This window comes from Brassica oleracea, chromosome C1 (genome assembly GCF_000695525.1).
Source record: "Brassica oleracea var. oleracea cultivar TO1000 chromosome C1, BOL, whole genome shotgun sequence".
Taxonomy (NCBI): domain Eukaryota; kingdom Viridiplantae; phylum Streptophyta; class Magnoliopsida; order Brassicales; family Brassicaceae; genus Brassica; species Brassica oleracea.
This window is the reverse complement of record NC_027748.1, coordinates 14309939-14324632: the sequence shown is the minus strand read 5'-3', so window position 1 is coordinate 14324632 and position 14694 is coordinate 14309939. Positions and strand designations below refer to the sequence as shown.

General features: G+C 39.0%; 1 protein-coding gene across 1 annotated transcript; it reads right to left on the bottom strand.

Annotated features, from left to right (window-relative positions):
* Positions 1-9462: 9462 nt before the first annotated feature.
* On the bottom strand, positions 9463-12170 carry LOC106308406 (molybdate-anion transporter-like). Its single transcript, XM_013745566.1, has 8 exons — positions 11879-12170; positions 11356-11500; positions 11084-11252; positions 10739-11009; positions 10364-10629; positions 10055-10270; positions 9870-9972; positions 9463-9781 (listed from the first exon to the last, which is right to left on the bottom strand). The coding sequence occupies exons 1-8, from the start codon at positions 12027-12029 to the stop codon at positions 9720-9722; spliced, it is 1383 nt and encodes a 460-aa protein (XP_013601020.1). The 5' UTR covers positions 12030-12170; the 3' UTR covers positions 9463-9719.
* Between the last annotated feature and the right edge of the window lie 2524 nt (positions 12171-14694).

Sequence of the window (14694 nt, the reverse complement as noted above, 5' to 3'; positions counted from 1 at the left end):
AACGCCTTTGCATAATCTAGACGAAATAAAAAAAAAGATGTTCTAAAAGTGTCACATCAACAATTATATTCTTTCGGTAACAAGCTGGCACATCAACTTATTTTCCATGTCATCTTTGTTTGTATTTTTTAGAAAAAATAATTGTTAACTATATGAAGTATTGACCATCACATGGATAACCATGTAAAATAAACTAATGTATATCTAACTACACGAAGAATATGTTATGCATGACAACATCTATCAACTTAATGATGTTATGCAGTTAACGTCATGAGTTTAATTTAATTCATCCAAAAACGGATGTACCAGTCAAAGACAGTTTAAATATCACATTTCATCAATTAAAATATGTTTATTTAACAAATATCAACTCCGTAATTCCTTTCACCTTCTCTCTATTGTTACTGCAAGCCTATAATCACTTATTACAAAAAGTTGTTTCTACATACCTTTATACAATTGTTAAATCATTCCTAAAGACATTTTATAATTTTAAATATAAAGTTTTTTTATTTCCAAAAAAGAATTTCAAAAGTTTAAATTTAAAGTTTCATATATTTGTTTGCATTTTAGTCTTTACAATTACACATCGCATTTCTGATTATTAAATATTTTATTGTTTATCATTTTAATCCTTAAAAAAATTTATATCTCATAAAAATTTAAAATTTGTATTTATAAATCTAAGTTTTAAGTAGATGAGATATGACCATCAATTTCTCCACAGATGAATCAAATGCTACTGCGGTTAGCAACAAAGGAAGAGGTCAGACAAGCTTTATTCAGGATGCATCCGGAGAAAGTTCCAGGACCGGATGGAATGACAACTCTTTTTTTCAGCATTCTTGGCATGTTATTAAAACGGATGTGGTGGAGCTGGTGAATAATTTTTTTGGTCACATGCGACTTGGACCCAAGGCTAAATTTAACTAATATATGTATGATACTAAAAGTGGAGAGACCGACAAGGATGACGGAACTAATGTTTGATACAAGATAATTTCAAAAGTTTTGTGTCAAAAATTGAAAAGTTGTATTCCCAGATTAATCTCGGAAGCACAATCGGCTTTTGTGGCAGAAAGGTTAATTTCGGTTAATATTCTTATCGCGCAGGAAATGTTTCATGGTTTGAGAGCCAATAAGTCTTGCCAGAATAAGTTTATGGCAATAAAAACAGATATGAGTAAGACATATGATCGGATATAGTGGAATTTTATTGAGGCTCTCCTTTACAAAATGGGTTTTGATTCTCATTAGATCAAATTAATGCGAGAGTGTGTCTCTTCAGTCCAATATAGGGTACTTCTCAATGGGCAGCCTCGGGGTCTTATAACCCCTCAGCGAGGATTATGTCAAGGAGATCCTTTATCCCCTTATTTATTTATTATGTGTACGGAGGCGTTAATTTCAAATATTAAAAAGGCGGACCGGGTGAAACAATTAACCGGTATGAAAGTGGCAAGAGCTTGCCATGCAATTTCTCACCTGTTATTTGCAGATGATAGCTTGTTTTTCTGTAAGGCAAACAAGGAAGAGTGTCAAACTATTCTCAGAATTCTAAAGGAATATGAGACTGTATCAGGGCAACATATTAATTTCCAGAAATCCTCAATTCAATTTGGACATAAGATTGATGAAGCTAGTCGTCAAAAGTTGAGAGATATCTTGGGAATTCAGAGTCTAGGGGGAATGAGATCTGATTTAGGCCTACCGAAAAGCCTAGGTGGCTCTAAGGTACAAGTGTTTGGCTTCGTACAAGATCGGTTGAATAATAGGGTTAATGGATGGACCTTTCGATTTTCTACCAAGGGTGGAAAGGAGGTGATTATTAAATCGGTGATTACGGCTCTGCCAAACCATGTGACGTCTGTGTATCGGTTACCGAAAGCTACAGTTAAGAAGCTAACGGGTGCAGTAGCCCAATTTTGGTGGAGTCCAGGAGGCAGTACAAGAGGTATGCATTGGAAATCATGGGATAAATTGTGTGCACATAAGGATAATGGTGGGTTGGGTTTTAAGGACTTGACTGATTTTAATACGACAATGCTTGGGAAGCAGTTGTGGCGGCTGATCGAGAAGCCAAATGCTCTTTTCTCTCGAGTTTTCAAAGGACGGTATTAAAGGAATGCTTCACCCCTGGAACCGATTCACTCATATTCCCCGTCATATGGCTGGAGGAATATTATCTCTGCTAGATCTCTGGTTTGTAAATGACTAATTAAAAAAGCTGGATCAGGGTCATCTATTTCAGTATGGAATGATCTCTGGCTCTCATCCACTCGCCCGAGACCAGCTAACAAAAACCTTCATAAATAATAGTTACCCGGACCTCACAGTGGGTTCTTTCATTAATTCGGAATCCCGAACATGGAATTTACAGGCAATTAGGAATTTGGTGGATCCACAAGATGCAAAAATAATTGAGAGTATACCATTGAATAGAAATCAGGTGGAAGATATTAATGAATGGTACTTCACCAAAAATGAGAAATACACGGTACAATCAGGGTATCAAGTAGAAAGGATTTATTCTGATAAGGAGAAACCACCTGAATTTTATGGTCCCAATGTAGATATTCTCAAAGCATTTTGCTGGAAAGTGAGGTGTCCTCCGAAGTTAAAGCATTTTTTATGGCAGTTGTTGTCCGGTTGTATAGCGGTAACGAAAAACCTAAAAACGAGAGGGATACAAGGAGATACTTGCTGTGCCCGGTGTGGAGACCCGGAGGAATCAATAAATCATGTGTTTTTGAATGTCCTCCAGCACGGCAAGTGTGAGCACTATCTAAGATCCCATCAAATACAAATTTTCCCCAATTGGCTCTCTTTTTGCTAATATGGATCATCTATTTTGGAGAGTTAACCCAAAAATGGAGGATCATCAGTTTGTCTGGATATTATGGTATATTTGGAAGGGCCGGAACAACAAAGTGTTCAGTAATCTTGATATTGATCCGATGGAAACGCTTCGATTAGCAGAAGTTGAATCAACATTGTGGGCTGAGACACATGTTATTAATAATCATAGGTTGGCACAAGAAGTACAGGTAAGGCCTGATTTAGGGACCACAGGAAGATGGTGTTTCACAGGCGGTTCTTGGAAAGATAAGGACCTATTTTCAGGACAAGGATGGTTCAGTACGTTACCATGGTTTGATGGTTTATTAGGGGCAAGGAATATAAGGGCATGTGTAACGACCCGCTCCCGGAGTATTTTTAAATTTGAAGGAAATAAATCGTGAGAGGTTTTTGTCTACAAGGAGAGTATTTTTCTAAGTGTGAATACACTTGTAATCGTGAAGATTAGGTATGAAGATGTATTTTAACTAAGTGTCAGATCTTAAATGAGCTCATGGAATAAATTTGGAACTAGCGGAGCGATGATAAACTGATCATGGAACGATCAGAACATACATGAAGCGAGATCAAGACCAATTAAGGAATGTTCGGCTGTTGGGCAATGCGGGTTCCAAGTAAGGAAAGTTGGACTAGCCATCATTGCGGGATAATACAAAAGGAAGGTTGGATCTGCGGAAGTCAGTTAAGGAAAGAATCAAAGATATCAAGTCAAGCCATTGATGGTGATCTTTGACCAAGCCAAATAAGGAAACTGGCATTAAGTGCCTGGCTTGGTGAGAAAGCTTGGGAAATCCTATAAAAGGACTCCTTGAACTCTCATTTCTAAGACACAACCAAGAAAAACATATTTAGAGAGAAGTAAGAGCAAGAACGGGTTGGTAGGGAGAGAAGTTTGAGAAGAGGGATCAAACGAGGAGGAGCTAAGGAGTTCTTCGTCAGAAACGCTAGGAAGTTCAGAGTCTTCGAGTCCTAGAGATTCAGCTAAGGTGAGGACATGATTCGTGATAGTCCAATAAGAACTATTTGTCCTGTTTTGATTCAATATGATTGTGTTTATGCTTGGATAGAATTGTTTATGGAAAGTTCATTCATCATGTTCATAGGGAAATGTATGATATGAATTGTTTATGGAAAGTTCGCTCTTCGTGTTCATAGGGAAATATATGATAGGAATTGTTTAAGGAAAGTTTGTTCATCGGGTTCTTGAGAAATGCATGCTATTGATTTGCGGGATGGATTATTGAGTTATGTTATGATGTTTATGTGAGAACTGAATGTTTGATCTTGAGAACCTAGGTCATGAAGTTATAATGCGTTTAAGGAAAGAATAAATGAATTGAGTTAATGTAAGGAAAAGGTTAAGGAAAAAGGTTAATGAAAAATGATTAAGGAAAGGTAATTGACCGACGGGTCACAGGTTGGCTACGGCCGCATGTATGGCTTCAGCCGCAGGTTTGGCTTCGGCCCAGGTTTGGCTTCGGCCGCAGGTTTGGCTTCGGCCGCAGGATTATCGGCATTCGGGTCGAAAGGTTAAGAAATGAAAAGAATTTAACTAGTTACGTAAGGGAATGATAGAACCGGATGCTAGGGTGTTAGTTTGATTTAGTATTGCTTATTGGGCTATATTGGGCGGTATTGAGCGTCCTCACTGAGTACTTTCGTATGCTCATGCCTCCTTTTGTGATGCAGGTGACGAGTAGTTGATTGGACCGGAGCGCGGGACAATGAAGACCATCGGGGCGGGTTTTATTTTCTTACAAACTTGGGATTTCTATTGGGTGTTTTATGAATCATATACTATTATCCTACATTATTTTCTCGGATTTATTAATAAAGTTGAAGTTTTGTTTGAGTTTATTCTTGAAAAATTTCCTGAATTTTTACTTAGAATTTTTCAAGGTTTTTTTTAAGATTTCCTGGTCGGGGTGTTTCAATTGGTATCAGAGCGGGGTTGGCCAGCCAGTTCTGTCCTGGCTGGCTGTTTTTTTCGAAAATGGGATTTGTGGGTAAGGGGGGAAAGGAACCGATGGTCTATGTCTCGCGCGAAGGATGTGTGGTATGATTTTGCTCAGATATTTCTTGTTATGTGTTTATGATTGGACTGCTTAGTAAATGGCTAAGCAAAATTGTGTTAAAGAGTTTGCAGGAAGTTAGTGAAAACTAACTTAAGTCAAATGAAGGATACAAAGTGTCGACTGTCGGATTTTTCAATGGGTAGGCAAGGAAAGCATCAGGTTGGTTCAGTCAACAAAAGTAATATGCTTGAAGTCGTGCGTGATGGAGTAAGATATGTCAACGTTAGGGAATGAGTAGATATGATGATAGAATGTACGAAGCAATAGTCGGCATGGGTTGATGGTTATTGACTGGGCTTGTAGCATCCCCATCCTGCAGTCTGAGCTGGATCAGTCCAAGGCCGAGTGTTAATTTGACTGATCAGTCGAACCTGACACGTATGACATGTTGTTTGGATAGTACTGGTCGGATTAAGACAATTCTGTGGGTCCAGACATAGCAGTTGAGCTTGTCGGACTGAGCTGGTCGGATTCAGACAAAGCAGTTGGAATTTTCTTTCGAGAAAAGTTAGTTTATGTACGACTTACTGGTATATGTTATGGTGGGAATGGATACCGAGCTGAACGTGTACTGATAAGCTAAGTAAAACGGCGGGAACAGTTATCTGACGGCTACCGAGCGGTTACTAAGCAGTTACCGAAGCAGATACAGGACGGTTCCGTGTGGTTACTGAACTACTTAACTGACTGGGACGGTTTATGGGGCTGGAACTGCCAAGTAGTTATGGAACAATTACCTGACCGCCCGATCGAGAAAGAAACTGTACGGGGAGTTAATAAAAACTATCAAGGACGGTTACTGATTTGGGATTGGGCACGGGAGCGGTTATGGGAAAGAAAAAAAAAACCGCCAACTCCCATTTTTAGTGGGATTCCCGCGGATCAGAAAGGGGGAGGCGATACTGGACGGAAACAGAGAAAACCGAGAGAGAAAGGGAGAAACGGACGGAGAGGGACTGAGATCGGCAAGGAGTACTGATCGGATCCTTTCTCCGACTACCCTAGAGTTCAGCGGTGGTCTTACTGATCGTCTGAGATGTGTCGGGTTCTGGTTCGAAGATACGAAGCAAGTGGTTAATAGGAAGAACCGATCGTTCCGTGTGGTTACTGAACTACTTAACTGACTGGGACGGTTTATGGGGCTGGAACTGCCAAGTAGTTATGGAACAATTACCTGACCGCCCGATCGAGAAAGAAACTGTACGGGGAGTTAATAAAAACTATCAAGGACGGTTACTGATTTGGGATTGGGCACGGGAGCGGTTATGGGAAAGAAAAAACTGGTATCAGCAGTACGACAGAGGAACAACGATGGAGTGCGATTGGAACTGTACTTCGGTACTGTCTGTTCGATCCGAAGGAAGGATCAGTCAGAATTATGGTGGACCGGAGAGTTGACTTGAACTGAGCGAAAGATCAAGAAGAATCGATGGATAATAAGCAAATGGATCCGATGGTAATCAGGTTTTTGTTTGAATACACAAGCTGGATGCAAGGACTTAGTCGATCCAATTCTTAGTAGTGTGGTGGTGAAAGCCAAACTTTTTTTGACTATAGAAGCCACACTCCTTGTGTGCCAGGAAGTTGTCGGTCGTAGAAAAATGGGTTCAGGGAAGAGATCAAATTTGGTCGGACAGCATACATGGAGATTTTCAAGCCGCATGTTATTTATCAAGATGTTCCAATGATGGTGGAGAGTGCAAATAACTTTAATGGTTTGATCGTGAAACTAGATAAATGGTTCAAAGAAGCTCTTGGAATGGACATGTTGGATCAATGTCAAGTTAACTTGATTGAACAGATATTAGGGTAGCGTATCAGAAAGAAGGAAAGATGGTAGCTCAGAAAAATGAAGAAGCAATTCAGAATTTCAATAGTATTCCCGGAAAGAACCTATCAGCTGATCGAAAATAAGTATGATTTATTCTTAGGACCATCTCGGATGCAGAAGTTGAGTAAAGAGTGGTAATGGTAGAATGTCTATGGAAGCAATGTCTCAAAGAAGTTAAGCACGTAGAGCTAGCAAAAGAAAAAAAATGATATAGGTTCATGAGCGCAATGTCCGATGAAGGTGTTGGTCGAGTCAAGGAAAGGGTACGACCACTGCAATTGGTCGAGGACAAAGAATCCAACAAGATCATAAACCTTGTTGGATTAGTGGGCAAGAATCACCAATAGTAAGAGATCTGCAAGTTGGTTCAACCATTCAAGGGTTTGACGGTAAAAGATGTGACGTATGGTGGACGGCATACTACAAAAAAAGTTTCGTGGTCCACGAAAAGAGCAAATGGGTAGGTTAATATTAGTACAATCCAGCTATGAGTGTTTTGGATGGATACATCTATGATTGGATTTAGTTGTTTTATGAATGTGCCATAGCGAATTCTTCTCGACGATTGTGGAACAAAAGGATTGCAGTCAACGCTGAAAATGTTGTGAATCAAGGGTGATTCAGATAATTGGAGTGCATAGAGTGATAAATCAGGTGATCAAGTTGATTGACAAACGACTAATATCCGCCCAGAGAATATGTGTCAGCCCTGTATTTTGGGATCCATGATGCAACCTAGAAGAAGCATTTGTCGTCAGCATATTCGATTGCATTATTATAAAAGTGTTCCAGTCAGACCAATAGTGCTGGACCAAAGTTAAATGGAGGAAACATAAAGATTAGATCCAATAAGCGGTTAGTGAGCGTGGAAGCAAAATACATGCAGCGAGTCCAGAGTTGTTCAGTTTCTGTTTATTTGGCAGTTGGTCGTCCACATATTTAGCTAGAGAAACAACTATGTCCACGACCTCGCGATTGCGTGGAGGCTATGTGTAACGACCCGCTCCCAGAGAATTTTTTTTAATTTGAAGAAAATAAATCGTGAGAGGTTTTTGTCTACAAGGAGAGTATTTTTTTTTCTAAGTGTGGATACACTTGTAATCGTGAAGATTGGGTATGAAGATGTATTTTAACTAAGTGTCAGATCTTAAGTGAGCTCATGGAATAAATTTGGAACTGGCGGAGCGATGATAAACTGATCATGGAACGATCAGAACATACATGAAGCGAGATCAAGACCAATTAAGGAATGTTCGGCTGTTGGGCAATGCGGGTTCCAAGTAAGGAAAGTTTGACTAGCCATCATTGCGGGATAATACAAAAGGAAGGTCGGATCTGCGGGAGTCAGCTAAGGAAAGAATCAAAGATATCAAGCCAAGCCATTGATGGTGATCTTTGACCAAGCCAAATAAGGAAACTGGCTTTAAGTGCCCGGCTTGAAAATAAGGAAACTGGCATTAAGTGCCCGGCTTGGTGAGAAAGCTTAGGAAATCCTATAAAAGGACTCCTTGAACTCTCATTTCTAAGACACAACCAAGAAAAACATATTTAGAGAGAAGTCAGAGCAAGAACGAGTTGGTAGGGAGAGAAGTTTGAGAAGAGGGATCAAACGAGGAGGAGCTAAGGAGTTCTTCGTCAGAAATGCTAGGAAGTTCAGAGTCTTCGAATCCTAGAGATTCAGCTAAGGTGAGGACGTGATTCGTGATAGTCCAATAAGAACTATTTGTCCTGTTTTGATTCGATATGATTGTGTTTATGCTTGGATAGAATTGTTTATGGAAAGTTTGTTCATCGTGTTCATAGGGAAATGTATGATAGGAAATGTTTAAGGAAAGTTTGTTCATCGGGTTCTTGAGAAATGCATGCTATTGATTTGCGGGATGAATTATTGAGTTATGTTAGGATGTTTATGTGAGAAATGAATGTTTGATCTTGAGAACCTAGGTCAGGAAGTTATAATGCGTTTAAGGAAAGAATAAATGAATTGAGTTAATGTAAGGAAAAAGTTAAGGAAAAAGGATTAAGGAAAGGTAATGGACCGACGGGTCACAGGTTGGCTACGGCCGTAGGTTTGGCTTCGGCCGTAGGTTTGGCTTCGGCCGCAGGTTTGGCTTCGGCCGCAGGATTATGGGCATTCGGGTCGAAAGGTTAAGAAATGTTAAGAAATGAAAAGGATTTAACTAGTTACGTAAATGAATGATAGAACCGGATGCTAGGGTGTTAGTTTGATTTAGTATTGCTTATTGGGCTATAGTGGATGGTATTGAGTGTCCTCACTGAGTACTTTTGTATGCTTATGCCTCTTTTTGTGATGCAGGTGACAAGTAGTTGATTGGACCGGAGCGCGGGACAATGAAGACCATCTGGGCGGGTTTTATTTTTTTATAAATTTGAGATTTCTATTGGGTGTTTTATGAATCATATACTAGTACTCTACATTATTTTCTCGGATTTATTAATAAAGTTGGAGTTTTGTTTGATTTTATTCTTGGAAAACTTCCTGAATTTTTACTTAGAATTTTTCAAAGATGGAATCATTAATTTGGGCAATGGAATGTATGAAAAACTTAAAGCAGTTTCAGGTTACGTTTGCAACGGATTGTTCTCAATTAGTAAAGATGGTTTCGGAACCAGGTTCATGTTCATCCTCCTTTGACCATTTTATGAAATTTCAAAAAGGAATTAACAGCATTAGAAGAAACGGAGCTCAAACATAATGGTAGAAGCAATGCCTCATTGATTGCATACAAAAATAAACGTGTCTATAAATTCTAACAACAACAATAAATAATAGCCGAGAAAATTAAATAATCAAACTTCACTGCTATGAACTTTCTGTTCGAATTGTTGCATATGCTATATTGCCATAAGAAACAACCTTGAAAGTTTTCCTTGTCTTCTATCTGTCTCCATTATTGAATCCAGAATGTGCATAATGTATAGTTTATTCATCAAACGTTGAGAGGATCATCTTCTGTGTTTCTTTCATTAAGAGGTGTCCAATCATTTGTCTCTGCAAAATCATTAAACTCTTTGTAAGTGGAAAGCTTGCTAGGGCAAGTAGATAGCTCAGAGCCAAATGAAACATAGAGACAACATACTTGGCTTGTCAACAATCATCATGAGCCTTCTTTGCAGGAGACTAGCAACAAAGAGGAAGATAGAGCACATTCCAAACATGACTGTGATTGGGAACGCATTCACCTTCAGAGCACATAAAAACTAGTCAGTACCAAGACACAGGTTCATAGGATAACGCAGAAAAGGAAGTCTAGAGGAGACTTACATTGTACAAGACAACACAGACAAAGATGTTCAGAGGAATCCGGAAAAAGTTCATGATTGTGCTTCTGGCTTCCTCAGGGATGTATTGGGATCTCATCTTCATTATGGATGGCCAAAACAGTCCTACACACGCCTCAAAGATACAGAACCCAAGAAGCTGAAAGCAACCAGAGAAAGAGATCCCTCCACCCTTTACTTTGGAAGGTGCTACCAACGACTGAGTCACAGACATACAATTGCGAACAATGAGTCACAGAATATAACAGCACGCAAAGAAGAACCCACACTAATCCTTTTTTAGAAAACTTACAGCCATTATAATTGGAAGCAATAGTGAGGCAGCAGAAACTAGGAAGACGATCTGCATGTAGCTTTCTACTTTGGGAGATGAGCGTGACAATAAACGAGAAGCAAGGGAACTACCGAGCATCGAAGCAAGCATAAATGTAGCAAAAATGAAACCATGGGGAATCTCCTCATCGTTGGGGCTTAGAGCAGGAGTCCACAGGAATACAAAAGTATACATAGATCCTTCAAAAAGCGACTGGATGGCACCCAAAAGTGCAATCTTTTCATCTGATCAAAGATACAAACATTCTTCAAGACTCGAGAGGCAATGCCAATATATAGAGAGAAGCAAAACAGGAAACAAAGTCCAAAATTAGCAAAAGGACTATCAACTCACCTGATGCAATGGCGACTGCAGCACCTCTAAACTGAGTAATCAAGTCCTTGTTGTCAGAAGGATCACCATAGTTTTCTGACCATGAAGATAGAATGACAGCCATTCCAATGGCAAGAAAGCATGCAGCAGCGTCAAATGGAGCAACAGGGCCAAGAGAGAAGGAATGCACAAGCAAGTTCCCAAACAATCCAGCGATAATAGCAACAAGACCATTTCCAAAAAACACAGCCTTTGAAAATGTCAGGGACAGCCATTGCTGCTCAAAGCCCCTCTGAATACATCACAAGAGAAATATATTTATTAGGATAAGGGCTTTAACTCAACATAAACCTTTGGTAACTTTACCTTATTGTGCTCAGCGACAAGCCATGATTCGAATGATGAAAAGAGAAGGGAAGTAGCAATGCCTCCCAGCACACGGCCCACCATCAAAACCTTGTATTGAGGAGAATGCTTGGTGATACAGCTCAATATGTAGGTAATACAGTAAGTAACACACGCTCTCTTACGACCCCTGATACAGAGCACACCATTACGCAATTACTAAAATAGAGTTGTTGAGATTTGCCATTAAGTACAAGAACATAATAAAAGCATCAGAAAGAGAGGAAACTCACTGTTTGTCGGCAAGAGATCCAACGATAGTACCAAAGAGCATAGAGGAACCAAAACCAGCAATGAAAAGCTGCCCAATATCCCCTTTGCTGAACCCATAAGTACTGTAAAGATAGTACACATATGGACCCTGCAACCAGTCACCCGCTGCCATTCACAAAATATCAAACAATCCATCAAACTCCGGTTAGATCATTGATGTTAGACAAATACCAAAACTAAAGATAAAGTCTGAAACTTTAGTTTTAACAACCAGTCTCTAACTCATAGTAGTAGAGTAACATCACTGTTTACAGATCTTAATTCTCTGTTACCTTCTCTACCAACCAAGTGAAGCAATTCAAAATCATAAAGTTCCAATGTGATATATACAACTCTTTTCTAAAAAGACAATACTTTGCAAGTAAACACGAGAGAGAAACAACAACAAACACGGATCTGATTCTCCCACCCAAACACATTATTTCAACCAGATCGGATCGAATATACACACTTCCTAGAGATAATAAAAATTGAGGATCGTACCCATCATGAGCGAGTAAACGACGAGGTAGTTGTTCTTGAAAGAAGTGAAAGCGGAAGAAGTGTTGATCCGATCCTTATTGTTCTTGCTCAGCTCCAACGCCGCCACAACGATGCCTAGGACCCCGAACACCACGTAGTAGAACACCTCCATTGTCGCTGGATCCGGAGAAACTGAGAGATGGGGGAAGATATTTTCGATGGAGAGAGTGATCCTACTCTACTTCTTGAGATCCAGATCGTTTTTATACTATACTCTCTCACTGACGCGTAAATGCCACTACCTTTGGGCTCCACGTGGAGTTTATTACCTTCGGGTTATATAAAAATAAACACTCCCAAGTCGTAGCGTTTACGATTCGGAGCTGCGTGAGAGGACGTTGTTTCGCCGTATGAGGATAAGTGAAGATGTACGTGGCGAGATCTCGACGGTGTGTTGGAGTGATCAACGGTGAGAAGAGTGTCGGTGGAGTGAGAACATTGAGGATAAATGTGTCGGTCGGGTTAAGGAGTGGGGCCGATCCATCTTAAGCCGTCCGATGATTTTAGTTTTTGATACAATATAGATCTAATAAGTTCTTCTAACGATAGTGCCATTTTCATAGAACAGTGAGAGTCATTAGTGGAAGTGGGAAAGCGCATGACATGTATCAGAAAGTTTCAACGAGTGATTTGGTTTCAATCCACTGACTAAGGAACTGTTTGTTTCTCTATTCAAATGATTCATTCAAATGGAAATAAGTTTTTTTTTGTTTTATTAGACACAAGAAGTACAACTCATTCGGATGGTTCATTTGAATAATTTTCGACAAAATTAGGTTTAATTCCAAAAACCAGTTGACTGAACCGAATTGAATCATTTGGCTGGAACTGGTTCAATCAAAATATCGAAATGTCGATTTTGCCCCTCATCAAATCCTGAAATTACAAACCTAAAACCTAAAGCGCGAAAGATCGTATCTCTCTTTGCCGTCTGCTATTTTGCCCCTCATCAAATCCTGAAATTACAAACCTAAAACCTAAAGCGCGAAAGATCGTATCTCTCTTTGCCGTCTGCTATTTTGCCCCTCATCAAATCCTGAAATTACAAACCTAAAACCTAAAGCGCGAAAGATCGTATCTCTCTTTGCCGTCTGCTATTTTGCCCCTCATCAAATCCTGAAATTACAAACCTAAAACCTAAAGCGCGAAAGATCGTATCTCTCTTTGCCGTCTGCTATTTTGCCCCTCATCAAATCCTGAAATTACAAACCTAAAACCTAAAGCGCGAAAGATCGTATCTCTCTTTGCCGTCTGCTATTTTGCCCCTCATCAAATCCTGAAATTACAAACCTAAAACCTAAAGCGCGAAAGATCGTATCTCTCTTTGCCGTCTGCTATTTTGCCCCTCATCAATCGCCATGAAATCGCCATAGCTTGAGCGCTCTCTCTCTCCACCCCGTCTCCTCTCCGTCTCTCTCTGCCGCCGCGTCTCCTCTCCACGTCTCTCTCTCTCCGCCGCAGCTCACTCTCCACGTCTCTCTCTCTCAAGTATATCTCTCCGCCTCTCTCTCTCAAGTATATCTCTCGCATACTATTGATGGGTTTGCTTGGTTTGCTAGTTCACTGATGTTGTTCATTGATGGTTTTGATTGTGAATCTCATAGCTTGTGAATCTTAAGCAAGAGATCTCGTGATGGGTTTGATTGTGAATCTCATAGTTTGCTAGTTCACTGATGTGTTATTTTCTCGTGAGCTGATCTGATCTCGTGATGGGTTCCTTTATTCCATTTCTGAAGGGCTTTTTAAATTTTTTTTGAAACACTATAGTCTCAAATATGTTCACCCTAATTTTTTAAATCTGAAATATGGAACTATCTGAACTAGTAGAATCTCATAGCTTGTGAATTATGAATGATGGGTTTGAGTCATGAGAAGTAGAGCTCACCCTTGGTGAGCTTTTGAGTGAACGGTGCTCCTTACCATGCATTAACTAGCTCCACTTATGATTAATGCGTTTGTATCATTTCATCTGTTACGTCCAAACTGCATATAAGTTATGGCTAATGGTGTGCTATTTGTTGGTATCCTTGCTTAGAATGTTTAGGAATGACTTAATAGGACCCTGTAAGAAAATACATGAAAGTTGCAAGCAAATAATTTTAAATAAGTTATGGCTAATGGTGTGCTATCAGTTATTGATGATGTATGATTGTGTGGTTGTGTTTATGGCATTTTAGGATGAGATATAGAGCGATCATTGATGAGATATTGGCATCAGTTTCATTATAATGTTTAGTGGGTTCTGAGCTTTCTTATAAGCTGAAAAAGCATTTTTTTTTTGAATTTTTGTGTCCCATTGTTGATTGACCAAAACCTTTTTATATGGCAGGTTGTTTCTCTTCTTGGGTTGGGAGTTCTTGCTTGGAATAAACATATTGCTTGGAGTGTGGTAGTTACTTGGATCGCAAGCCTTCTTTTAAATTTCAGTTTTATAAAATTTGAGTTTCTACTTTATGTTTCTACTTTGAATTGTTTAGAAGTTTATTTAAATTTGAGTTTCTACTTTGAATTGTTTAGAAGTTTATTCAAATTTGAGTTTTCACTTTGAGTTTTATTAGAAGCTATAAATTTTAATGCAATTTTAAATAAATGAATGAATATATGAATTTTAAATAAATGAATGAAATTATAAATTTATATGAAATAAAATTTTATAAATGTCAAAATGATAATTTTAAAATAATTTTAGTGTAAATATATTTTAGACTAAATAATATTAATTAGTATAGTTAAAATTAATATCAAATATATGATTAAATCAAAACAAGGATATATTT

Bases quoted from the DNA above. Each gene is read 5' to 3' on its own strand.
- LOC106308406 (XM_013745566.1), bottom strand. From the start codon at position 12,029: ATGGAGGTGTTCTACTACGTGGTGTTCGGGGTCCTAGGCATCGTTGTG. The intron at 10,630-10,738 runs GTGAGTTGATAG...ATCTTTGATCAG, and splicing joins TGCAGTCGCCATTGCATCAG to ATGAAAAGATTGCACTTTTG. The intron at 9,973-10,054 runs GTAAGTCTCCTC...TGTGCTCTGAAG, and splicing joins TCTGTGTTGTCTTGTACAAT to GTGAATGCGTTCCCAATCAC.